General features: G+C 36.8%; 2 protein-coding genes across 2 annotated transcripts in view; one reads left to right on the top strand and one right to left on the bottom strand.

Moving 5' to 3' along the window:
• Positions 1-15020, top strand: part of LOC145985418 (protein phosphatase methylesterase 1) — a 38440-nt gene extending 23420 nt beyond the window's left edge. Inside the window, exons 7-9 of the mRNA XM_083119417.1 lie at positions 2877-3054; positions 4120-4252; positions 7154-15020. Of these exons, the coding sequence (XP_082975543.1) occupies positions 2877-3054; positions 4120-4252; positions 7154-7172 (330 nt within the window). The 3' untranslated portion in view covers positions 7173-15020. The remainder of the gene's footprint in view (positions 1-2876; positions 3055-4119; positions 4253-7153) is intronic.
• Positions 15021-17243: 2223 nt separating this feature from the next.
• Positions 17244-25898, bottom strand: part of MICU3 (Mitochondrial calcium uptake 3) — a 66999-nt gene continuing 58344 nt past the window's right edge. Inside the window, exon 9 of the mRNA XM_083119750.1 lies at positions 17244-21825. Within this exon, the coding sequence (XP_082975876.1) occupies positions 21754-21825 (72 nt within the window). The 3' untranslated portion in view covers positions 17244-21753. The remainder of the gene's footprint in view (positions 21826-25898) is intronic.

The following is a 25898-nucleotide window of genomic DNA, read 5'->3' as shown; positions in this document are numbered from 1 at the left end:
CCGCAGACACGTAAAAGTTTCAGCACTGAGGCAGTAGTATGTGTTGTGTCGACTAGCAAAGTAGTCGTGTTGGTCGAAGTGTAATGGCACCAAAAGTGAATCGCTTCTGGGAAGGTTACATTGTAGCATTTTCTGGTGCACACTTCAGTTGTTCCAGCATAGTTAAACAGTGCCACGAACATGGATTTGCTGGCTACTGTGAATGCCATAGAGCGATGATATGCAGCGTGACTGCCCCCAGACTGTGTTTCATCGACGAAACTACATCTGGAACGGACGCCAGTGAAGCTAACACAACCGATGTTGTGCGGCATTAAGACATTGACTGCATCGGATAATCCACCGACACAGCATGCTATGGCCAGCCTGTTCTGTGTGTCCCAACCAACCATTCACCAAAAGTTACGTCTCAAGGTGGTCCATAAGGCGAATGTTCATTTACTGAAAGCCCGCCATGCCTTGGAACGGAAAACTAACTGCAGAAAGCTGTACAAGCGCCATCTGGCCGGAGATCAGGGGAAGTTTGTAGTCACTGTAGACAAGGCATGGATATATCTGACCGATTGTGGAAAGGTTTGAGCAATTACATACAGACGTGTTGATGCAAAAGGACGAAGCGGTTTCATGGTTGTGACTGGCTATTGTTACAGGGGAAAATTGAAGCTACGTCGTGTTGCCAACAGTGTGAAAATCAGTGCTGCATATTATCAGGAACATGTTTTGACTGATATGTACAACAATGAAATCTCCACATGTATGGCGCGGATACCAACCGTGTGGAGCTGCATCAGGACAATGCGTCGAGTCACACAGCCAAATCATCTGGCATTCTACAGACTGATGGAAGCTAGTACCGGGATTCATGCTATTCCCTTCTCCGACATCGCCTTGAAAAGTCCCGATGCCAGTCCCATGAACCACATTTGGGCTTCCGCACCGCCTTTCTTCTCGTAAGATGTGCACGATTTCCGGCCTCTGGAATTCTGTGGCCCAACAACAGTGGAATAATATACCCCTTGTACACCTGCAACGAGGTCTTCTCCAGTGGAAATTGCACTGTTCGGCAATCGTCAAGAGTGCTGGTCGTCACATTGAACACAACCGGTGGTGGAAAGGTAGTCTGTCATAGGTGTGTGAAAGTCAAAGTCGTCTATATGGAACCATATCAGCCTCTGTATTATTCAAAAAGTATTCACTATCTATTTGGAAAGATAAAATCTACTGTACATTTTTCTCTTTCTTCTAAGGTAGACATATTCAACTACGTTAACCATTGAGAATAATGCTGTTCATAGTAATTCTTTTTAAACTTTGTGCATAGCAACCTGATAAAAAGTTTTTGAACTGATTCAACTTTTTGAAGGTAATTCAAAATAATAATAGGACTGAGCTGATACCAATGGATGTTGAAACAATTAAGGTAGTTCAAAGTATTTATGAATTTTGAAATATAATTTGAACTTAGCTATATCAATCTATTAGAGTTTTGGTCTAAAGTACATCATAATTTCACGTGTGATATTTATTTAATCACAAAATCCATTTCTCTCTACAACAATCCGTGGAGCAACAGCCCGTGAGGGTCAGGGACTACCTACCGACTGCCAGCCTCACTCACATGTGCCACATCAGAGGTGGGCAATCATCCAACCAGTTACTATGGGATGACATGTGGTCAGCATGATGAACCCCAAGTCACCATCGTAGGTTTTCCATGACCATGTTATACTACTCATTCGTAGCTCCCCAAATTCCTCACATGGTGGGTTGTCACGGGTCCGAAATCTCAAGAGAAAAGTTGTTACGCTTCCCGAACTTGAACCAGCTTGTTTCCCGTAGCCCTGGCCAAAAGCCTGATGCTTTAGACTGCCTGACCACAGTGTGGGAGTTCTCTAACAATATTGTTACCAAAAATAAAGAAAATTATGCATCTTGCACAGTGCTCGAAAAATCTTCTTCAGAGCTAGGGGGCAGGTCTGAAAATCAGGCACCAGGAAACCACCTACCAGTAATTGTGGATACTATAAGAAGCTGAGCCAGCCCCTGTGGCAGAGTGGTTAGCACATTGCGCTACGATGCCAGGGGTCCCGGACTGGGCTTGGATGTTTGTGCATGTCCATTCATCAATTTCACCATATCATCATTCGTCACCATCTTTGCAAATTAGCCAAAAGTGGCACAAAAAGCCAAGTAAAATAAAGCAAATCAATCAATCTATAATCTGAGCATCACCGTATTCAAAGCATCGCTAAATTATGTGAGAAAGCGGGAAATGGAGGGGTTGGGGGGCAAAGAGTACGAAATTGTTACTGATTCTATACAATGTTCACAACGTTGATAAAAAAATAATTTGCTAACTTGCCCTGTACTGCAATTTGAACTTAGAATCTTGAAAGTTTCGTACACTAAAACTTAAAAATGGCAATATTACAGCATAAGATCACAGTCGCCAAGGTGAAAATTTTAGTCGCCATGGCGACCGGGATTTTTCGAGCCTTGATCTTGCATATTTTCCAGGATATTTAGACAACAAAAGTTTCATGCAGCATTTTTATTGGAAAAGTATCAACCAGTATAGGTGATTAAATTCAAACTGATGCATCCTGATACCAGTACCGAGCATCAGTTCAGCCCTAAATAATATTAATACAGTGGAACCTCGATTTTACGTTTCTCAGGTTGAAAAACTTAAAATACGGGAAAATGAAAAATTGAGGAAAATTTTACAGCATTTTGCTATGTTCGGACCATCATGATTGAATGGGAAAATGTAAAATCAGGATTCCACTGTAATAATTGTTCCATATAATGTGGAAAACTGTTTATGATACTTAGAAAAATATTGTTAAAGCATTGGTGATTGCATTTGTTTTCAGGATGAGGTTGACAAGCACAAGTACACGTGGAGGATAGAGTTAGCAAAGACAGAGAAGCATTGGCCTGGCTGGTTCAAGGGTTTGTCAAACATGTTTCTTTCGTCTCAAATTCCCAAGTTGCTGCTGCTGGCAGGCATTGACAGGCTGGACAAAGAACTCACGGTGGGCCAGATGCAAGGTATTAATTCTCTTAACATTTTAAGTGTGGACTTTTGTTATTTGTGTGTGTGTGATTTTAATCTGTGACATTAATCTGATAGAAAATTTCAAATATTCCTTGAAGAATCTGAAGGGTTCATTATTCTTTTTAATTAATGTAAGTAAGTAGGTGAATACAATGAGTTTTTACATTTGAAAATGTATTCACTTATTCACTTTAATCTGTAGTACCAGTGAGCCTTCTCTTATATAAGGCAAACTTTCTGATAAATTGGATTTAGATACCACTTTGCTGAAGGTTTGCCTAATTGTAAATCTAGTTTCATGTGCATAGTGAAAGAACGTTTGCACTGTGTTCAAATTTTCATGTTACATGATGTTTTTACTTTAATTATTTCTACCCACATGTTTTCATTTGGTATTCACTGTAAAGTCATTAATTAGTACAAGATTTATTTTGATGTGCGAAAGAACTCTTTGATAGTCACAATGCATTGTTAGTAGCATCGAAAGTGTCACTATTAGAAATTTCCATACTTTAACCTCGTATCTAATAATTAGGATACACCATTGAGGTTTTAGGGTTATATATATTGCTAACAATTGATTTATATAAAGATACACATCTGGTTGTAAAGCAAAAAATGAAAAACATTCTTGTCAGTGCTAATGGATTTTGTGCAAATTAAATTGGCCAAGAGATGAGAAGTTATTACTTTTATGAGAGTGCACTTTCACACACAAACTCTGTGATGCAACACTTGATTGTCTGTGTTGATAAAGACAGTTACACTGGATCATACTACAGTGGAGCCTCGGTTTTCATTGCAGTAGATATATTTTTTTGAAAAAACTACTTATTTAGACATTTACTATAAAACCAAACTGGATGAATCGTACCCTTATATTCATAAAAGCAATGGCAGAATTTTGCAGTAAGTTACAGATTGTTTAAACAAATATTAGATCTTTAAAATACAGTGATATGGCTATATCAGCCAATATTGATGTAGTATCTATTAAGCTGTCCCATCCCAATGAAACATAAACTGAAATATTAGTCATGAAACTCATTCCTTTACAGGGAAATTCCAGATGCAGGTTCTTCCACAGTGTGGCCACGCAGTGCATGAAGACGTGCCGGACAGAGTGGCTGAAGTTTTGTCGACATTCATGGTCAGGCACAAATTTGCTGAGCCTAAAGCCAACTTTGTAAGGTAAGTTGGAATGTGTAATAAATGTGCTATAGTAATGTAATGTAAGTCGCATACATGTGATATGTTAATGTCTATTAGCACTCTTTCAACATCGACCTATCAAGCCATATTTTTATTTTCCAAAATTGGTGTTCTTTTTTTACTTTTCAGTGTTATTTTCCCCCAAAATCATGTTTTTATTTTAGCACACATGACCCATTTCTGCCACCATGAAATCTGTGTTTACAGTGCAGTTCTCCCAGGCATCAAGCTGATCTCCATGGCCACAGCATGCTACAACGCAAGGGGCCATGGCTTTTAATGCTGGCCTGGACATGGGTGTACTTTGTGACTGTCCCTTCATCAATTTCATCATATCATCGCTCATCTTCGTGAATAGCCAAAAGTGGTTGAAAAGTAAAGTAAAATAAACCAAATCAGTTAATCGCAGACAACTATCTTGCAAATGAAATCTACATGCTAGGACACACGAGAGGTATGAGTGATTGTGTGTAGGTGTGGCTCTTCGTCATTTTATCATTTTAGGAAGGAGTCGGGATCTACATGCAATTTTTGTTGCACGTACTGATGTATCTGTTGAAATTTAATTCTGTTGATGCTGGCTTATACTGTGGAACCCCATTTTTTTCCCTCTGGATTTTACATTTTCCTACATTGTACGTTCCATCTTGGTTGTTCCAACAAAGCAAAATCTTATAAAATTTTCCTCAATTTTACATTTTTCTATATTTTAAGTTTTTTAAGCTTGGTCCCCTGAAAAACGTAAAATCAAGTTTCAAATGTACTCTGTTGAGTTCGGACATTGGGTCCGCAAAATCCAGTGTGACACTTTCATGTAGTCTAAACATACAAAGCTGATTTGCAATGCATGGCTATTGAATGAAATTGACATATATTGGAACTGTTTTTTGGAGTTGCTAAAAATTTGACATTTAAACCGATCTCTATACTTATATTTCTTATCATTGAAAATTAACTAGAAAAATACAGGACAGTATTGTATTGTTCTGAAAGAAAACAAATTGTGGTTTCAAGGTCTGGGTAATGAAACTAAATTGCACACAAATTTTATTCCTTTCATGTTGCCAATATATAGTTCTTGCTATGTCACATCAATAATATTCAAGTATCGATATCGAAAAGAATCAGATCAGAATTTGTAAAGGTTCAAAGTGATAACAGCTCAGCTGTGGTTAATGGTTCTGTCATAATGAAAATTAAATAGAGATTTGTTAGTGCCAAGGTCAAATAGATTGAAATGATAGACAGGGTTCAGTGGGATATTGGATGTTCTAAACCATAGTCAGGAAGTGCTTGAATGAATGAATTTTTAATTGTTGAAATATCCAAGGGTTATTATTAGCAGAAAAAAGGCTATTTTATGTGAGAGATTTAGGACAGAAGTAAGTCAAAATGTGCCTTCAGTGATTTACAATGTTAAAGGATTATGGTATTGTTTGCATTCAAAAATCTGTATTGGCATGTAGAAGATAATTCATATCAATGGTGAACATGTTTTGACAGGTCTAGTAAATTATATCAAATGTGAACTATTTTTCAATAATAATGTCAGTAATATAACTTGTAGCCAGTCTAAGAGATGTGAGGTTATCTCTGAATTAACTTTTAAAGCCTGTGAAAATACGTCTTGGTTGAGTGTCCCCAATCTGGAAAGTTGGGGAAATTTAAATCAAATGCAAGAATGCAGTTGTTTTTAACGTGGAGTCAGTGAGCGGTGCCATCGTCAATCAACATACTTGCACTTGGAGGCAGCAGTTGTAAGAGCCAATAAGAGCAGGCAGAGTAGATGTAATACTTATGGGTGTTACTGTACATCTATTCTGCCTAATACTTATGGGTGTTACTGTACATCTATTCTGCCTGCAAAGATTGGCTCTTAACCACTGCTGCTTCCTCTCTCTAACAGTTTGTTAGCGTTGTGTGCTGCCATGTTGAAGCTCTCTTTGTGAAGAAGCTCCATGGCAAAAATGAAGTAAATATTAGTCCAACTACGATGTGTGCTTTGTAATAAATGTAAAAACCATGACATAAAGTTACATGAAAAAGATGTGAGTTGGTTGGGGATGGTGGAGGCAGATTTTTTATTTTTTTAAGTAATAATGATAAACAAATTTATTCATCTGTTAAGGCACTCCAAATTGGTAAAAACCATCGACCTAAGGAATGCAGTTATTTGTTGAAAACTCAAATAAAGCTGTTTGTGTGAGGTTAGAGATTTTTTTATGCATTTCATCAGGGAAATACATTTTTGTAATTTTGAATCACCTGGTTGAAATGTTGTGTAAAAAAAAAATATGCCAGAAAAACAAATCAAACTTACTTATGTGTTCATATACTATATTTATATACAGTATTTGTTTTATTACAATTAGGGATGGGACAGATTAATCGGTTCTCTATTGGTATCGGCCGATATAGCCATATCAGTGTATCAGTTTATCGGTAAAATTACCAATTATTTTATCAATCCGGTATATCTATAAATATTTTATAATTTAGTGCAAAATTCTGCCATTTTGTTATAATTTTTGTGGGTAATCCCCATGCCCTACTTTTTTAAAAAAGTAAATGTCTAAATATGCAACTTCTTTTGCACTGCAGTCAGTCACCTTGAAACACACATTTGTTAAGGAGGTCAATGAACCATTCTGGTTCTTCAAGTACCATTTGGAAGTTTATATCAGAACGGTAGAATATCCATTATTGGGATCGGTAAATTTTATATTGGTACTTTATCTGTATCAGCTAAAATTTCTTATCTGCTCATTCCTAATTACAATAAAATATGATGCAACTGTACATTTGTAGTTTCTTAATACGTATTAGTTTTTAAATACAATTTTGATTATATTCAAATGTGAGTAAAATTTTATTTTGCAGGAGTATGCCTGCATGCTGAAAACATCAGTGTGAAGAACTGATACTTCAAATGTGGTTATTTTTACCATACAGAGAAGAAACTGTGCAAAATTCTCCATTGTGTGTGTACATATATATATATATATTTTGAGTATTACCATACAAGTGGCTGTCTTTTGTATAGAGTGGACCAAAAGCAGAGTGTGTGTTAACATGTATCAGACATAAAATGTTTGGTTCTGCCTTGTGAACTAAAATTTGTTTTGCGCTAGTAAAGTAACCATAACACCGCTAATAAAAATGTGACCTTTATTTAATATAGGACACTTAATTTAGTAAATAATGTTGTTAAGATTTATAGGGATTTACAACTTTTGATTTTTTTAAGGTATTCCGTAGTAAGGAAATGGTATAGGGGCTATCCACCAAAAGTGTCTTCACACAGATGCTAAGGTCTGTAAGTTCAATAGCATTCCTCTCAATGAAGGTAATAATGTATAAAGATTTGTAGGCACTATTGATATTGTGAATAATGAAAATCAAATTTAACCTCATAAGACTAATAACTGATAATTTCATATATGGCAGTGATGATACGGGTGGTTGCAGGATTCACATATAGTGATTGTTGTAGCCTGTACTGTGAAACTTACAAATCTGTTCACAGGTACGAGAATAGGCATTTATGGTGGCATTCGGCTCCAGAAGTGTGTTACAGAGGAACTAAAGTAACAGAAGGTGTGTGGTCTATGTAAAAAGAGAAACTAAATGTTCTAAAAATTTGAAAAGGGTGTGCTTACAAGTGATTGAAAGCTAATTCTTCCCAACATGTCTGAACTGTTTCTGGTTCCTTTTTTTTTAGGGATAGTCAGAAATGAATATATTAAAACTAGGGTTGAGAGCCAATACCACTTTGAACCAACACTAGTGCTGATAAAAGTAGTTCAGAATATTTAGAAATTATAACATTCAGGATGTTCATAAAGCCTTTACCTGATTATTTAATGTTCTAGCTAGCATACTGGTTGAGATGAAGATGTGCAGTTTACAGCATTCTGTAACTAAACTCAAGTATATGTACATTATCAGCAGATCTTCACTTGGGCACCTATTGTGCTGCAGCAAACATTAACCACTGTGCTGCATCTTGTGGTCTTGACCCTTGAATTATTTGACCCTCAGATGAATATTGTGTCTGTTGACAGTTTTTACAGATGTGAAGTGTTGCTTCATTTGAAAAATGATGTGTTTCAGGACAGAAGTCCTGAAGTCCTGAGAAGTCATAATATCAGACGAGGTTGTCTTATTTTAGTCAGCAATGTGCTCCATTATATGAGAGGTGCCCACATGCAAACTTGTTGAGTTTAGTTACAGAGTGATGCAAACCACACACCTTCAACTCAACTGGTACCTCGGCTACAACACTTTATAATCAGGGAAAGACTTTTATGAACACCCAGTAAGTTTTTCATAAACTGTACCATATCAGTACCATTTATTTTTAAATATTCATAATTTCACATGATATAATCTTTTAGACATGTGCATTTCTCAGCACAATGTTGTTGAAAAAAAATAATGAATTCTATGCACTTTGTGTAAGTTTTAGTATATTTAGACTCCATGAAAGAGTTCACAGGGCATCTGACTGCCACACGGGACAGCCAGGTTCGATTTCCTTGTCCCCACATAAAGTGGCTCTGGAGCTCACCAGCCTGAAATCAATGTGTACCGGGGAGGGGGTAAGGGTGGCCAGAGCATGGTGCTGATCACATCACCTCCAAATATCCCCTAAATGTGCCTTCATGGCATGCTGCTGTATGCACAGGGAACTTTACCTCTTTTACAACCTTTTTCTGCCACTTTCGACTATCCATGACTAGGAGGATGATTGGCAATTAGATGAAATTGACGATTCACTACAACCTTTGATCAAGAGTAATATATTACAAGGTGAGACACTGAGTGTTTTACCCAGTGACTTGTGCAAACACTTTTCCTGCTGTAAAAACCAGACCTCATGCCTTTGGTTGGGTTGGGTTATAAGTAACCTCTGATTTTAGGTTGTGAACCTATTTTTTCCTTGAAGGCAAATAAGAAATAAGTTATGTCAGCGTTTCATAAAAAACGCACCGACAAAGTTCTATAGTGCCTAAATTAAACTTTTTTTTTAGGTTTTTATATATTTTTTTTAGGTTTTAAAGGATTTTTATATCTCGCAGAGGTATTTACTAGGTTTGGTGGCGAAATCATTCAATGACTGGCATGTTTGAATCATGTTTTCTGTTGATTTCCCTCCCTCCAAGTATGTGATGTTTAACAAAGCTCTAAACAAAACAAAATGTCTTGACGCCACTGTCACCTGCGCACAAGATAATTTTCAGCACATGAAATGATCCTCACAGACATAAGGCGGAGTTGGATTGTGGATAATATGCAAAAAGATTCGTGGTGGTCACTAGGACCATGATAAAATTCAAGTATAATTCCTGTTTTTCAAAGCAAACATTCCAAATATTCAAGGATACAAGCAGATGTTTTCTCTATTCCAAATTCCAACCTTTCATATTACCGACTCTCACACCCCCTCCCCCACACACACAAAAAATAAAGGATTGAGAATAATTTGTTTTATATACCATGTAGCTTTCTTCTTCTTCCTAAAAAAAGAACTGAAATGAGAGAAACTTGCCTAAGGGCATTTATAAACATGTATACATTTTATGGGGTTTGGGTTAATGAAAGTTGCAAATGTTTCACGTCTACGGAGGGAAAAATGGGAAAGAAAACATCCGCTTGTACCTTTCCTCATGTTCTACCAAAATTCATGAGTAATTTCCAGAGCCAATAATTCACGCATATTTCCCGGAATTCAAGGAATTCCCAAGGGAATAGCCACCCTGATATTGTGCAGCAAATGATTACATATGTGATTCATTTTTCATATCAACATGTAACTTTTGCTAACAGCACAAGTGTAGTATTACAATAATTTGTAGATAATTTTGAAAATGATAATGAAATGAAAATTTGTTTGGAAAATTAACATTTAGGATATTATGGTTCTTGTGAAATTTTGTTTTTAACGATTGTATCTAATCAGTCTTTTTCAGGAATTTTGTACAATTTTTAGTTTTTTTTGCAAACTACTTCAGGATTTTTTGAGCCTAATTTAAGATTTTCAGAACCTATTTTAGGATTTTTAGAACCCATTTTTTTATTTTTAGAACCTATTTTAGGATTTTTAGAGCCTATTTTAGGAACCTAAAAGCACACTTTTTAGAACCTAAAAATCAGATTATAAGCAATTTACTTTGAGAGTTGTGAAATGCATCAGAATAATGTCATAATGCCCAGGAAAGTTTAATATCTTTAAAACAGTTTTTAACCTTCAAGTGCTAGAATATGCACAATGTCATGCAAAACTACAAAAATCTAACGCAATTATGATACTTTACAGTGTAAATCCCTGGAATTTATACAATCATTTTATGAGTTAGACTCTAGTCATGGACTAATGGCATGTAATAGTCCATGATTTTAGGGGCAGTTAGTTTTTCTCCTATCCATTTGATGGCACTGGTCATTTCCGTATCCACCTAGTGACTTTTGCATGTGCCAATTGATTTTCACATAGGGCTTTCTTATCCTCATATATATTGGTGAGATGAGTCGAACACTTGTAGCATTTGGCCATTGAGATGGCTATTTATGATATTTTACATCCTTTACATTTTCAGCATTAAATTTATGCTGATCGCTTGTCATTTTGATCGAATAGCATCATGCAATCATGTTTGTTTTGGTCTGATTGCTTGTCATTTTGATCCAATAGCATCATGCAATCATGTTTGTTTTGGACTGATTGCTTGTCATTTTGATCCATAGCATCATGCAATCATGTTTGTTTTGGACTGATTGCTTGTCATTTTGATCCAATAGCATCATGCAATCATGTTTGTTTTGGTCTGATCGCTTGTCATTTTCATCCAATAGCATCATTGTTGTGGTAGAGTGGCTTTGTGGCAGTTGATTTCCTCTGCTCGTACGACACGAACTGCTCAAATGCTTTGTGCAGCGATACAGGAGAACCTGTGTTCCACTGATTTCAAATTAATACTGTATATAAAACTCAGTTGGAAGTTTAAGTTGTCCAAGTATGTGCACGTATTAAATTGTCGTACGATAACCAGAGGAACAGAACTCCAAAAACACGATTTTCAGTTCTGTTTAAAATCTCCTGAAGAGCTTTGAAGTCGGATCAATATATCTCCACTTTTAATCCTTAGCAGTAAGGTGGAGTCTTGTATCTCCAATTTATTGCCTTTTTTTTACGGGTCAGATATATTCCTAAGAATACACATTCCCTCTCCTGTTAATTTGATAAATTTGAGTGTGTGTTTTTCTCACATGACAAAATGTGACTTCCTTCCCAGAACACAGTGTACAGAAGTGCCCCCCCCAAAAAAAATGCAACAGGAACCAAAGATGAATATCACTGTCGCAATCCAAAATATAAGTGATGAAGTGCTTCAAAACACTGCCAGAAATATGGTGAGACGTGCTAAAATGTGTGTAAAGCAGAATGGAGATCAATTTCAGCTTTTGCTGTTAACTTAAAAGGTGCATTGAATCAAAATTCTCAGTATTAATATCTGCAATATACTTTTAGACTGAACACTGTGTGATGCATGTAAGTTTTTATGTGCTAAAAGCTGACCTAAAACGTGTAATTATGCACACCCTCAGCACTTCAATACATTTTCTGTGTTCATATTCCTACCTTATCCTCCTTTTAAAGTTAAAAATCGGTACAGAATATTATATAATATCAGGGATGGGGTAGATTATTGTGTACTTCATTTCAGGTAATTTTTTAATTCAAAACCAAACTCCATGTCACAACAGCCTGTGGAGTCTGCCAAAAAAATTACTTTAGATTATGTGTGGTCAGCACATCGAGTGTAATCACCATTGTTTCGTGTCGATCAATATGTATTGCTCTTGTGGCATTTGATAAGCGTTTCCTGGGGCTTTACATGTAGTTAATGTAATTACGTTTGCAAGATGTGCTTCTTCATATTCAATTTATTGATTTACTGATCTCTCTACATTGTAATCTGGGATATTGGGTCTCATAGTTCAACATATTGACTTTAGATTATAAAGGCTGGTAATTTCTGACTTGTACCAAGATAATTTATTTATTGGAATTCTGGATGCTATGTTTAACAAGCTCTTGGTTGTTCCACTTGTGGAATATATTCAGGGGAAACTTTTTATGGAGGAAGGGAATGGAAATACAATTTTATGAAGCTTTACTACCTCGAACAAGAGTTTACTCATAAGCACTCTCGCCTTTGGTATGAGAGGTCCCAAGTTCAATCCCTGGTGCATCTGCAAACATCCTGTGTTGCTCCAGCATTGTGAGACAAGAACTGAACTATATGAAAGCAGTGGTGGGGGACTTAGGTGTCGAAGGGGTGAAGGGAGTTGATGTGCTGGACATAGGTCATCCAATGAACAGCCACTTGGCAGGCCTTGACTGTCAAAGGGCTGTTGTGTCACGGAGAAAACCTCAAATAAGCACACACCCAGATAGTATTACAACTTATAATTGAAGGGCTCTGGTATAAAACTTGGTAAGTGACATTTTGGTCATTTGTGAGTTTATTAAGAAAAAAGATTATTAGAAGCTATAATGTAGATATATTGTTTTTGTGCTATTTTTAGCCATTTCACAAGGCTTCACCGAGTCCAATGCAAATTGTATGACATGGCAATTTCACTCGAAAATTGAAAGATGGCACATTTTACTTTGTAACTCAAAAATGATGAAAATGTCACCAATTTTACACCCGAGCCCTTCAATTAATATTATGTTAATTACCACCAATATTTTAACTACATGAACAATGGTTGGGCAATTGCAAAATGCAGGTTATTAAGTCTCAATCCAATGTGCATTGAAATGAATATCTTAACATGCAAGTACTAAATGAGTTCCTGTGATAGCTCAGTTGCTTAAGGGTTCTTTTCATTTTTTACGGAGCGTACAAAGATAAATTTCTAGGCTGTTCAGGAAAAAGCATTTATGTCAAAAATGCAATTTTGCAGCAGACTTGATATAAATGTTGGATCATCATTGTTTAGAATCTTTATACATGCCCAATAGTGTACAAAATTATACTAAAAGTATTTCCTGTAATCGAATCAGTGTGACATAAATGAAAGCAACAGAGAATCACAGTTTGTGACTTACTTGTATTTTTGCAAACACCCTAGATTTAGCACCAAAATAATGGTAAATTGGGCCTTTGTGGAAAATTTAGGATGGGGTTGGGTGCGTGTGGGTAAATGACTGCACTTGTCTAAGTAACCTATCTGAGCATAATATGGACTTGCAACAAACCTTTACCAATGTATGTACTAAGGTTCAGGTTTTAGTTGATAAATTAACAAAATAATAACGAATAGGATAATGTCTGTAATGATAAGACACGTGGGTACATTGTGGATGTTTTGATATTATTCAATCAAACATTACAAAGTAAATGTTTCTTGAAAATTATATATATATATTGGGATGTGTTTGTATTTCAACTAGCCACGGCTTTTACCATACAAATCATCTTCTGGTAATTATCATTTCAAAAACATTGACATTTCTCATTGAATTTGAAGACACTTCGTTTCTTTGGTCCACTCTGTATAATCCTTTGTACATAAACAGTGCTCTATTTGTGTATAACCCCATTAAAAAAAATTAACCCTTTGTCAGTATTTATGAGAATGCAACATAAGACCATTTACTAAACAAATCTAATCCAAACTGTGATGTAAAGTACACAATATGTATATGTTCAGTGATTCAAAAGTATGAAATATGATTAGGACAATACTGTACAAATACGTTTTAAGTAAAAGAAATGTTTTTGAAAAGATTTTTCGTGTTTATAGAATGTTTCCCTGCAGTAATTAATATGTTTTGACCAGCAAAATAATATATTCAGAATATACAAGTTTGTCATGATAAATCTTGAATTGCAGTGTAAGAAAACATAGTTTACAGTTTTAGTATAGCATTGGTTTTGAAACTTGCAGTGATTCAATAACTTTGTTAAGATCAAACATGCATTTTGGTCCACAAGCAGAAAAACTACTTGTTGAAGATCTGTATTGCAAAATATGTTGATACAAAAAGCTGTTCATGGAATGTTAAATATTTGTTTGTCAAAAGTTCTTGGACATATCTTCAATCAAGTTGTATAATGGGACAAACAAATATCTCTGTGTGTGTTAGTTAAAAAGTTGTAATTTACATCCTAGCATAGTTGCTAAACTATTCTTAATTAGTTCATACTCTCTTCTTCCTCAAGTAGAATACTACAACCAAATTCATGTCATTCTCCTGCATCAAATTGCCATTTAGAGTACATTTATTTTGTAATTTTGCTCCATGAAATATTTATTTGTGAATTAGTCAGATCAAACAATTTGTTTTGACTTGTGGACTTTGTAATTGTGTGTTGTAAAAAATGAAGACAACCCTGTTGGTGACGAACAGAGCAGTTTGAAGAAATGTAGTGACATGTATTTTTTGACAGTCTACTGGGTTTCAGATGATTGACGATAGAAACACACATGAGGAGAAGCAACATGAAAAACGTTATTACATATTTGCTGGATAATGATATATGAGATAATGAAGGTGAAAGGATGGAATGAGAAGATAAAAAGACAGGGCATGGAAGCTGACTTCAGGAGGTCAAAGCCCACTCAGGACTGTACCAGTGTGGTAAGTAGGTCCTAAATGAACCTTTTCCTGCATTTTCTGAACACACACTTGTTAGTTAAATTATGTACTTGAGGTTTTCTTCAAAAATTAAATTTCTATTAAAAGCACAGCAGTTTTTTAACATTACAAATACTGCACCATCATCAATAGAGATTAGATTTTGAAAATTATTTCAGAAAAGTAATAGTTACACCATTTGCTACTACTTTATAGTTTTTAGGGTGGACATTTCATCAAAAAATTAAGAATGTAAAAGCAGTTTCAATATTAGGCAACACGAAGAAAATATTACTCACATGATACATATGTTAAAGTTATTATTTTACTGTATTTGGCTATTTTGTAAGTTTTGTGACTGGTGACATGCTAATCTGTGGTTTGCAATCAATAAGAGTCCTGCGCAGCACTTAATGGATTTAGTAATAGCTATTTTATGGCCAAAGTGACACACACTAGAATGTGTATGTTAGCACTCCCCCCCCCCCTTTCCAAGTTCTGACCATACAACTGCATGAAAAATTCTAAATCATAATTTTACCCTGAAATTTTACTTTCGGCAGCAAGGCAATTTTTCTTCTGACAATGCTGCCCCAGCCACTTGTGTTAATGAACACAAATGAAAGAATGACTCGTTTTGTTGCTTTGTGCCATGGGGTTCAACCAGCCTCTAATCAATGGGTGCTTGGGAGGGTGGGGGTTAAAGGTAGCTGGAGCATGGTGCTGATCACCACCTCCAGTTGTAAAAAGATTTAAAGTAAGTTTTTTGAGTGAAAATATACAAATCATGCAAGAAATACATTTTTAAGGGTTCCCGCAGTGATCTAGTCAGTTGGGCATCTGGCTGCCACATGGGAGACCTGGATTCGATTCTTAGGGTGAGTGATCTAAGGTTGGAATTTTTCCAGCCTTGTCCCTGCATAAAGTGGCTCCAAGGCTCATGCAGCCTCAAATCAATGGGTACATGGGGAGGGGGGGGGGTAAAGGTGGCTGGAGTGTGGTGCAGGTCACATCACCTCCAAAATGGCAGAGATCGAGAATGTATGGAGTCCTGCTCCCACATCCTCTAAAATGTGCCTTCATGGCACAGTGCTATATGCATGAGGAACTTACCTTTACGGAAACAAATAAAAGTTCAACATTCATATACAACACTGTGTCACATTGGAATTGTTTACATGACTTTGATTTGCTTTTCAATAATAATATACAGTGTATATACTATTCAAATAATCCAATTTATTTGCAGGTATAAATTATTTACAAGGCATACATTATGTCAAACAAGGTTTACTCAATAGATAAATCAAATCACAGAATACACATTGAATTTAGAGAGTACTTACATTTTCACTTAAAGCTTCGCATTTGTCATGAACTATTGTATTTATTTTTGGTAAGCATGAAATACTTGGGCGAAAAAGATTAGACTAATTGACTTTTGCAAGAGTGTTTTACATACTAAAATACTGTGGGTTTTTCTTTTCCTGCGTCGTCTGCTGCACTTTCTGCTGGCAGTTCTGGTTTTTATCCTCTGGCGGTGCTGGAGGGTGGTGATTGGCAAGTAGCTTGGTGCGGAATGGGGTTGTACGGGACATTCACATCCTTTCTTGCTGTCTGGGATTTTTTGAAGTACAGGGTGCCAGGTTGGGTATGCTTGTCCATTGTCCGAGTTCAGTGTTGGTTTTTGTTGGATGATAGCATGCACTGTTTTTGATGTTCTCCATGACATGAGGGAGGAAGTTGGGTGAAGTATGGATGTGGATGAGATGGCATGGTTTGCGGCACTGGTCTTATCGACTATTTTTTTAGCGTCTTTTAAGTATTCTCCAAATCGTTCTTGAACAGTATGGATGGTCCTTCCAATGTAGTGGCTGTGGCATTGGCAGGTGGTCTTGTAGATACTGGGGGATGCGAGTTTTAGTAGGTAATATCTCTTGAAATTTGGCAGGGCTCCAGAGATTTGGGATACTAGTATGTGTGCGGGTTTGATAAATGGTTTGCATGATGTGGTGGGGTGGTTTGGGATATTGATTTGCATTGTTTCTGCATTGAGGGTGTCGGAACTGGGGTTATTCTTTTGTGCACCATTGACATTTGGTGTATCCATTGTTTTGTCCTGACCCTGTGATGTGTGCTATTTCATCTTGAAGCTCTTCTACAGAAATTTATCCGTACTCCTGGTTTCTGTTTTGGGTGGTTGATTTGGCATGGGTCTACTGGGTGCGTGAGCCTGGTTTCCTGTTCATGGAGGTGAAGAACGTTGAGGTAGTCATTTTCTTTCTTCTCTACAGTGAATTTCATGTTGGGGTGTATGTTGTTGAGGGCTGTTAAGAGATGGTTTAATTACCTTAACAACATACACCCCAACATGAAATTCACTGTAGAGAAGAAAGAAAATGACTACCTCAACTTTCTCGACCTCAGCATCAAATATCATCAAGACAAGTTCTTCACCTCCATGTACAGGAAACTAGGCTCAGGCACCCAGTACATCCATGCCAAATCAACCACACCGAAAACAGAAACCAGGAGTACAGATGAATTTCTGTAGAAGAGCCTCCAAATCTGAAGAGCCCTGCCAAATTTCAAGAGATTTTAACTACTAAAAACTCCATCCCCAGTATCTACAAGACCACCTGCCAATGCCACTGCATTGGCAGGACTATCCATACTGGACAAGAACGATTTGGAGAATACTTAAAAGATGCTAGAGTCTACAAGACCAGACCTCTCGCAACACCTCAGTACCGCAAACCATGCCATCTCCTCCACATCCGTACTTCACCCAACTGCCTCCCTCATGTCATGGAGATCATCATCAAAGAAGTGCATGCTATCATGCAACAAAAACCAATACTAAACTCCGACAATGGACAAGCACATCCGACCTGGCAACCTGTACTTTGAAAAAATCCCAGACAGCAAGAAAAGATGTGAACCTCCAATACAACCCACTTCCACATCTCCACCAAACATTCCTTACCAAGTAGCACACTCAACTTGCCAATCTCCACCATCAAGCACAGCAAGACAATGGAAACCAGAACAACTGCCAGCAGAAAGCACAGCAGATGATGGAGGCCAAGAAACACTCTCCAGCAACAAACAAAGAAGTGACAGCCCAGATGCAGTAACCTCTATAGTAAATTAAGGCAGTGGTTCTTCTAAATTAATCTGAAAAAACAAACCACTGGTTGTGCAATTTTAATGTGTCCCCGTGTAAAGACACGTGACCCAATACCAGAATTCACAACTTGTTCACAGAACAACAAATCACAGTCCATGTAACTACTCTCTATTAAACAATAAAGCACAAATTACAAAGAAAAAAATTATAAACTATACATTTTTTAACAAGGTACAGAAATAGCGATCACAGAAAACAATTCTTAAAATCCACATATAAAATGAAGAATTAACACATTCTTATACAGAGAAAAATGTTGACTAGAAATATTACAGTCATGTTTTTCTTCATAGAAACAAATATGTCAATTCCAAGTAAAACAACTTTACATAATACAGCAATATGAAATAAATTAGGTTGTTTGCAAATATTTTGCAACGAGGATAGATTACCAGCTTCAGTTCGATCAGAAAAGTGCATCCTGATAGTTCAAGGACAACTTTTGTTTTTATCACAAATTTAATATTTTATGGTGCACACACACATCAAATGATATGATGGGAAAATCTGCAGAAGAAAAGTAATATTCAACATGGAAAATTCTTTGCACTACTACTACCCTTGAGCAACCATATACGTTTGTTACTGAACAACTGTAAAAAAATGTTGCAGTAACAAGTTGGAAACAATCTGTGAACTGGCAATCTTATTCATATAAAGTAAAAGTAAAGTAAAGTGTTCCCCTGTGCTTAGCACCATGCCATGAAGGCATATAGGGGTAACGCCCCACACTTTCTTGATCTGGTCATGAGTGGGGGTGATGTGATCAGCATCATGCCCCTGACTGCCTTTACCCCCATGTTATTAGATGCTGGGTGGGCCACTTCCAACGTTAGAAAAGTTCCCAGATTTGAACCAGCTGGGGATCGAACCCAGGACCTTTATCATGGTAGTCAGACACATTACCGACTGAGCCACCGCAGCCATCTTATTCATATTGCTGCTCAATTCCTTATCAATTCACTGATTACTTATGTTGGTGTGTGTAGAAATTTTAACTACTTTATAGTGTCCAAAATCCTTTTCCCTTCCTCTGCCCTACATCTTAAAAGTTCTCCAGATTTCCTTCCTCTTCTTCTGTGTAAAATAATAAACATGTTGCCAAAATAAAGCAAGGAGGTTAAAGCTTTAGGACAAGCCGTCATAGGGTTGATTCATGGTGAAAACCCCCATAATCCTGTTGCTCAACTGGAGAGCTACAGAACCAGACAAGCTTCCCCCCCCCCTTGAAAAAAGAGGAGAAACTGTCAACAGTGCCTCCCTTACTTCTCCCAACAGATTCACAGGGAACCAGCTCAGGACTAGGTTTACTATTTTTTTTCTTTTTTTTTTTTGGGTGCTTCAACCACCTCCCCCTGCCCCTTCTGAACTATCCCTATGAAAGTGAATTCTCCACCGACCACCACTGTCCTTGCAAGAACTGGCAACATTGGAGGGACATGTAGTAGCCACATGGCATCTTGTGAGAATACAATTTCTTAATCTTTGCCCAGATTGAAAAGTCCCTGTTGACGATGGAACTTTAGGCACTCACCAAACGTCATCCAAAGATCACTACTTGGCAGGGTTTCTCCCTCCAAAGACTATAATCTCCCAGTATTTAGTTTTAAAACAAAGCAGATGTACTCTATGGAATACTACTAATGGAAAATTACAGACTTAATAGTCCAAAGCACTATCTGTAATTTTATCAAAAGGCACTTCTATGGTTAACATTATAGTGCATAGATTATCTAATGCTCTACGTGGCACATTCATACTAGAAATATATTAAATATTTATGATAAGAGTAACTTTTATGCCAACATGTACACTTCACTAACTTACAGGGATTTGAACTAAGCAATATTTGAAGATTTAACCAACAAGTGTTCATTCAAAATGCACATTGGTAAAAGATATGTTACATAATAATGCTGACGAAACTGGCAATCTATCCTGGTCAAATTGGCTTGAATACTCAACAGTGCCCCATTAAGGCATTTGACTAATGGCAACTAATTTACCAAAGCCTAATTGATTTAAGTCAAGCTAGAAAAAGAAGTACACTGTTATAACAGCATATTCTGCATTCATAAAATGCACAGGAAAGTATACTTATATAGGCACTCATAAATTTGCTGTTTATTCATTCTCATTAAATATATTACATTTAGGAACTAGAAAAATTAACAAGAAACAATACTGTATAATGCAGTGAATCTCAAACATGATATCCAATGTTTTTTGAATGTATTTTCTAGGACTTGTCCAGTATTTTTTTCAGTTATTGTTTAATAACTACATTATGGCTTTATCTTGTTGATCTATGAATTTTACACTAAATTGACTAATATTAATTTCTGTGATGATTTTTTTTAAACCATGCCATTTTTACCACATTGTTTTGTTACGATAAGATATTGAATTAGGTTATTTTACTTCACTTTTCCACCACTTTTGGCTAATCATAATGATGTGACAAACATTTATGCAGGAACACTCAAAGAACACCCATGCATAGGCTGCTGGCATTGTAACATACTGTGCTAACTACTCAGTAGGATACGAACAACCAAAATGTAATGTAACTATGGATAATGAATATGGAATCCTTTGTTTGCAAAGTAATAGCCTTAACTGTCAGGTTGTTTGGCCACCAAAAAGGACCAAAAGGCATTTCTATTCATTGAAGGGCTCGGGTGTAAAATGTGATGACATTTTCATTAAGAAAAAAGGTTATTAGAAGCTATACTGTAGATAAATCATTTTCGTGTTGTGTTTACCAATTTCACAAGGCTTCACTGAGTCCAATGCAAATTGTATGACATGGCAATTTCACTCGAAAATTGAAGGATGGCACATTTTACTTTGCAACTCAAAATAACCAAAATGTCACCATGTTTACACCCGAGCCCTTCAATTGACACACAACAGATGAAGCATACTTATGTAAAACAGGAAAACACCACAATATCTGAACAAAGTAGATGAAAATGCTCATTTATATTTTTTATGAGCTTTTATTTTTGTTGAAAATAGAGGTATTATAATAACCTTGTAATAATTGTTGGATCTTTTTAGTAATGACTTCTCCCAATGGTAATTCCACAAATTTTATTTTGTGTGCGCCAAGGAACACTGCATCATATTTGAGAAACACTGCTTTAACAAATTGCTATGGGAAGACATTTAACATGTAACAACCTGTTACATCACATGCAAATAAGAGGATATGCTAATGCTGCTGTTCTGTGTATCTGATATTCAGGCTTTCAGATACCTCAATGCCCCCTGGGACAAGTATGTACATCACAACAAATTAATAATATCCACCAGAGCAGCATTTTAAAAAAATATATAAAAAATCACAATTGCATTCATCTAGGAAAAAGCAGATAGTAAGTATTCTAAGCACACTTGGCAAAATGTTATCGAAGAAAGGGAAAGATTTTTGGAAGATATTGTATTAAAAAATAACATAGTATTACAAACTACAAGTAGTAACTGGTAAGAAGAGAAGGAACTGTCCAACTACCTATGATTTTAAGTAACTATAAAAGGGCCTCACCTGCTGAGATTAAGTATCTAATTTTACTTGTAACACTTTACTGTTTTACCATAGATACTGACGATTTCTTTTAAATTATGATATAATTATAAAACTGACTTCATTTCTTGCTTCACGCAGGATTTAAATGCATCCCAGCCTTCATTTTTGGTGTACGACTGAAAAGTAATAAACATGGTTAACATTATAAATTAATTTTCTTAGTGAAATTGTTAGTTGTTTCATAGAAAAGCAACCATTAAGAGCAACAACATGTAACCATTCAGGATGGATGTGGTTTAAGTATTATGTACGTGAAGTGTCTGTTGTTGCAGGTTTTTTTTTCTTCCAGATTAATTTCGAAGGCTCACTGCCTTCATTCACTAAGGGTGCAGCATCTGGAGCAGAGATGGTAGCATGTCACTACTTTGTATGTTCCAGGGTGGCAGTATTTTCATTTTCTCCTATTTGGCGGCACTGGTGGATGTTTTTTGGCTTGTATAGTCTCCTGTGCTTTCTGGTTAGTGGTTGGGGGGTTGGGCCTTCTGCTGCGTTGTGTTGCTCGGCCTTTCACAAAACCTCCGCACCACAAACCACTCCACTATCTCCTCCAAATCTATACTTCACCCAACTGACTCTCTTATAGAAAATGCTATCAAAGAAACCAGCACTGAACCTAGACAATGAACAGGCCCACCCAACTTGGCATACTGTTCTTCAAAAATACCAGACCATGAAAAGAAATAACGCCATCCCCATGCTAGACCTCACTTCACCAATTCAAAGAACAGTAACTATCCCACACCCGAGAACACAATGCAGCAGACGACCCAACCACCACACGGCAATGGCACGTGCCGATGGAAATCACAGCAGACGACACAAGCTGTCACGTGCCACTTCCGACGACACAATGAAAATCACAAGGAAGAAATGTTCCCGAAAGTGACGCTAGATGGCAGCACGCCATATAAAGAAGAGCAGAGCTCATTGTACAAACTAGGAGCGGAGAAGAGCGATTATATATATTATAGTAAATGAAAAATATATAAAGGAAGAGTATAAAAATTATAGAAGGAGTGAATAAAATGTTGTATATAGCAAATTAAGATAATTAAGAACATGCTCATATATGAAACAATTAGGAAAGTTATTAAGTGAGCAAATGAATTCAGAAATGTATCTCTTTTTGATTCTATGGCGAGGAGAACGTCGCCATGTTTTGGTTGCTTGTCCCCGGTGGCGCTGTTGTCAAATTAGATGCCCCGACGCACTTACGGTTGCGCTTCTTATTAGTCGCACTGGGCCATCGGCAGCGCTTGTTATTAGCGATCCTGGTTATTTCCCTTGGTTGTTGTTTTAGGAGGAGGTGCTATTGTCAGATTAGTTTTGGTTCAATTCTCTACAAGGAATGCAGCATAATAATTTGTCTATATATTATTGAGAAGAGATATGGTAAAGAGAAATATTTGCGATAAATGAGAGAAATAAGAATTTGCTGTGGAAAGATACAAATAGAAGAATTTATCGAGAATATAAGAATATCTCATCGGAATATAGACGATAATAAGAATTGCTGCTGAAAGAAGAAATAAGAATTGATATGAATAGACGAAATAAGAAACAGCGATGAATAAAAGGGGATGACTATTTTTTGTAAATAGAAGAAAGAGATTTACCAAAAATAGAAGAAAGAAAAAGATGATAAAAGAAGTGGAAATTGAAGAAAGAAGAAGCCATTCATATATTTTATCATAGAAGAAATTGACGAAAGAAGAAGAAGCCTTTATTTCCTATAGAAGAAATTGATGGAAGAAAGAAGAAGCCATTCATATATTTTATCATAGAAGAAGAAGCCTTCCTATTACCATAGAGGAGATTGATAAAAGAAGAAGAAGCCTTTTCCGAAATTAGAAGGAAGGATAGAAGAAGAAGCCTTTTCCCCAAAATTGTGAGAAGAAAAGAAGAAGATTTCCTATCGATTATACATACATTTATTATATATTTCAATGTATATACAAGCTTCGCTATATATTTTCTCTGTATTGTGTATAGTTTCCAGAATATAGATCCGCATTTAACTATATCCTCTTAGCTATAACGCATTCTTATTTGGAATTCTCGAACAAAGAACCTATTCCCCTGAGATTAAGATATCTGTAGCCGTGGTAAATAACATTTAAGTACGTACCCCAAAGGGCGTAGCATTAGTGGCGCCCATAACGTGGAGCCTTGCCTTACCTTAACTTACCCACGAACCAGACGTAGCAAAGCCAAGAAAAATACACCAGCACCACCAGAAAGGAGAAAATGCAACTACCGCCACCCTGGTACATACAAAGAAGTGGCGCACTACCATATCCACTCCAGATGCTACACCCTTAGTAAATGAAGGCAGTGAGCCTTCAAAATTACTCGTGGGAAAAAAATTGTCCAATTCTGCCACGCAGAAACACAAAACTTCACATATATAATATTATGTAACCAAATTTTTAGAGAATTAATTACATCATGACATATATATTTTGTGCGAGTCCAACAGCAATATATTTACATGAGGAGCTATATTCATGTGTCTTATTACGTTATAAAAGAAGGTGCAAGATTGTAACAAAAAAAAGTAAGGCTTTGCCCTACACACTGTAACGTGCCATGGGGGGATTACGTGGAAGTAAGAGTTGCATATTCCCATTCACAATCTCTGCCCTTTGTTTGTTATTTAACATCGCTTTTCTGCCCATTTTGGCTAACTGCGACGATGGGAACAAGTGACGATATGATGAAATTGATGAAAGGACACTCAAAGCATGCCAAGAGCAGGATTAAAAGGGACCCCTGGCATGCTGTGCTAACCACTCTGCCATGGAGGTGGTGTGACTGGCAGTCAATGCCATACCGACTGCATCACCATGGTTCTTAATGGTGCAACATAAGATCATGAAAAATATCACATACACGCCTCACTACACTTCATCGTAATGTAATGCGAGAAGATAGTGTTTAAGTACAGCTAACTTGTCCTAGGGACAGATAATGATAATCATTTGCATCACATTTAGAAACACTGCAAACATCAGAATCAGGAAAATTGATGTCCAACATATACAAAATGGAAGAATCTTTATTTTCTTTAACTCGTCCAAGTTTAAGCTCACTTTATGCTCAGATAGGCTACACGGGACTGAGCACGCACTTTAAAGTGGCATCCCAACCACTGTGCAATGTGTCTCCACTGGGAATTGAACCCAGGACCCCTTGATTAAAAAGTAATAGTGTTGCCATCTGCCCCATTGGGAGCCCTGTTTTTAAGTTACATTATCTTATGTACAATCAGTTGAGTGTACCATAGTACAAACCAATACTTTACTATGAACGAAAGTTTCCGGGATATACATCACAGGACATACTGTTTCAGTTATGTGCTGTGTTCACTGTGCAACATTTACAATATTCTTGATGTGATGTAAGTGGTTATTTTTTCCTATTCTGAGTCAGTTGTGCTTGCAGTACTGACTTCTCACAATACATTACCATGAAGTGGAGTGGAGTGGGATGTGTACATGATATGAATGTAGATCATTATGTAAATACAGGGTGGGGCAGAAAGAATTAGATGATTTAAATTTGATGCTATATCGACATCTGTATAGGTGGTGTGGTGAAACACACATCCCTGAGTAGAGTGGTTTAAAGCCTTCAGTTGTCATGCAACGTTGGTCGTAAGAGCATAGATCGTTTGCTGTGGAAACGCTGAGGACTACTCTGAAATGCTTCTGCCACTCAGCGCAACATTAACTGGTGTTCGTACAGTTTGAGGGCAACCAGAAGGCCTCTTGCTGACAATGGATGCAGTAGTTCTGAATTGTGTAACCCAATTCAATCTTGTTAGGCATGTTGGGTGTCGGAACCTTTCCATTCCTTCCTATGTCAAAAGAAAAGAAAAAATGTCATTGGAAAGCACTCTGTGTTACGGTAGTGGAGTCATTGTTTCTAAAGCATATTTCCACATTAAACTCTCGATCCTCTTCTGGCCAAAGTTGCATGATGACTTGAGGCTATAAACCGTTCCACTCAGGGATGTGTGTTTCAACATGTCACCTGATGTCGATGTGGGGCCAAATTTAAATCGTATAATTGTTTCTGCCCCACCCTGTATACTGTCGGGTCCCGACAAAATATTCATCATGCTGTTTTGGTTCTCTTGAAGGAGTTGAGCGAGATTTCAAAATGCAGCACTGCACACCTATACGGC

The sequence above is a fragment of the Lepisma saccharinum genome, chromosome 3, assembly GCF_977018435.1.
Source record: "Lepisma saccharinum chromosome 3, izLepSacc3.1, whole genome shotgun sequence".
NCBI lineage: Eukaryota > Metazoa > Arthropoda > Insecta > Zygentoma > Lepismatidae > Lepisma > Lepisma saccharinum.
The sequence above is the reverse complement of the archived record's forward strand: the minus strand, read 5'-3'. Positions and strand labels throughout refer to the sequence as shown.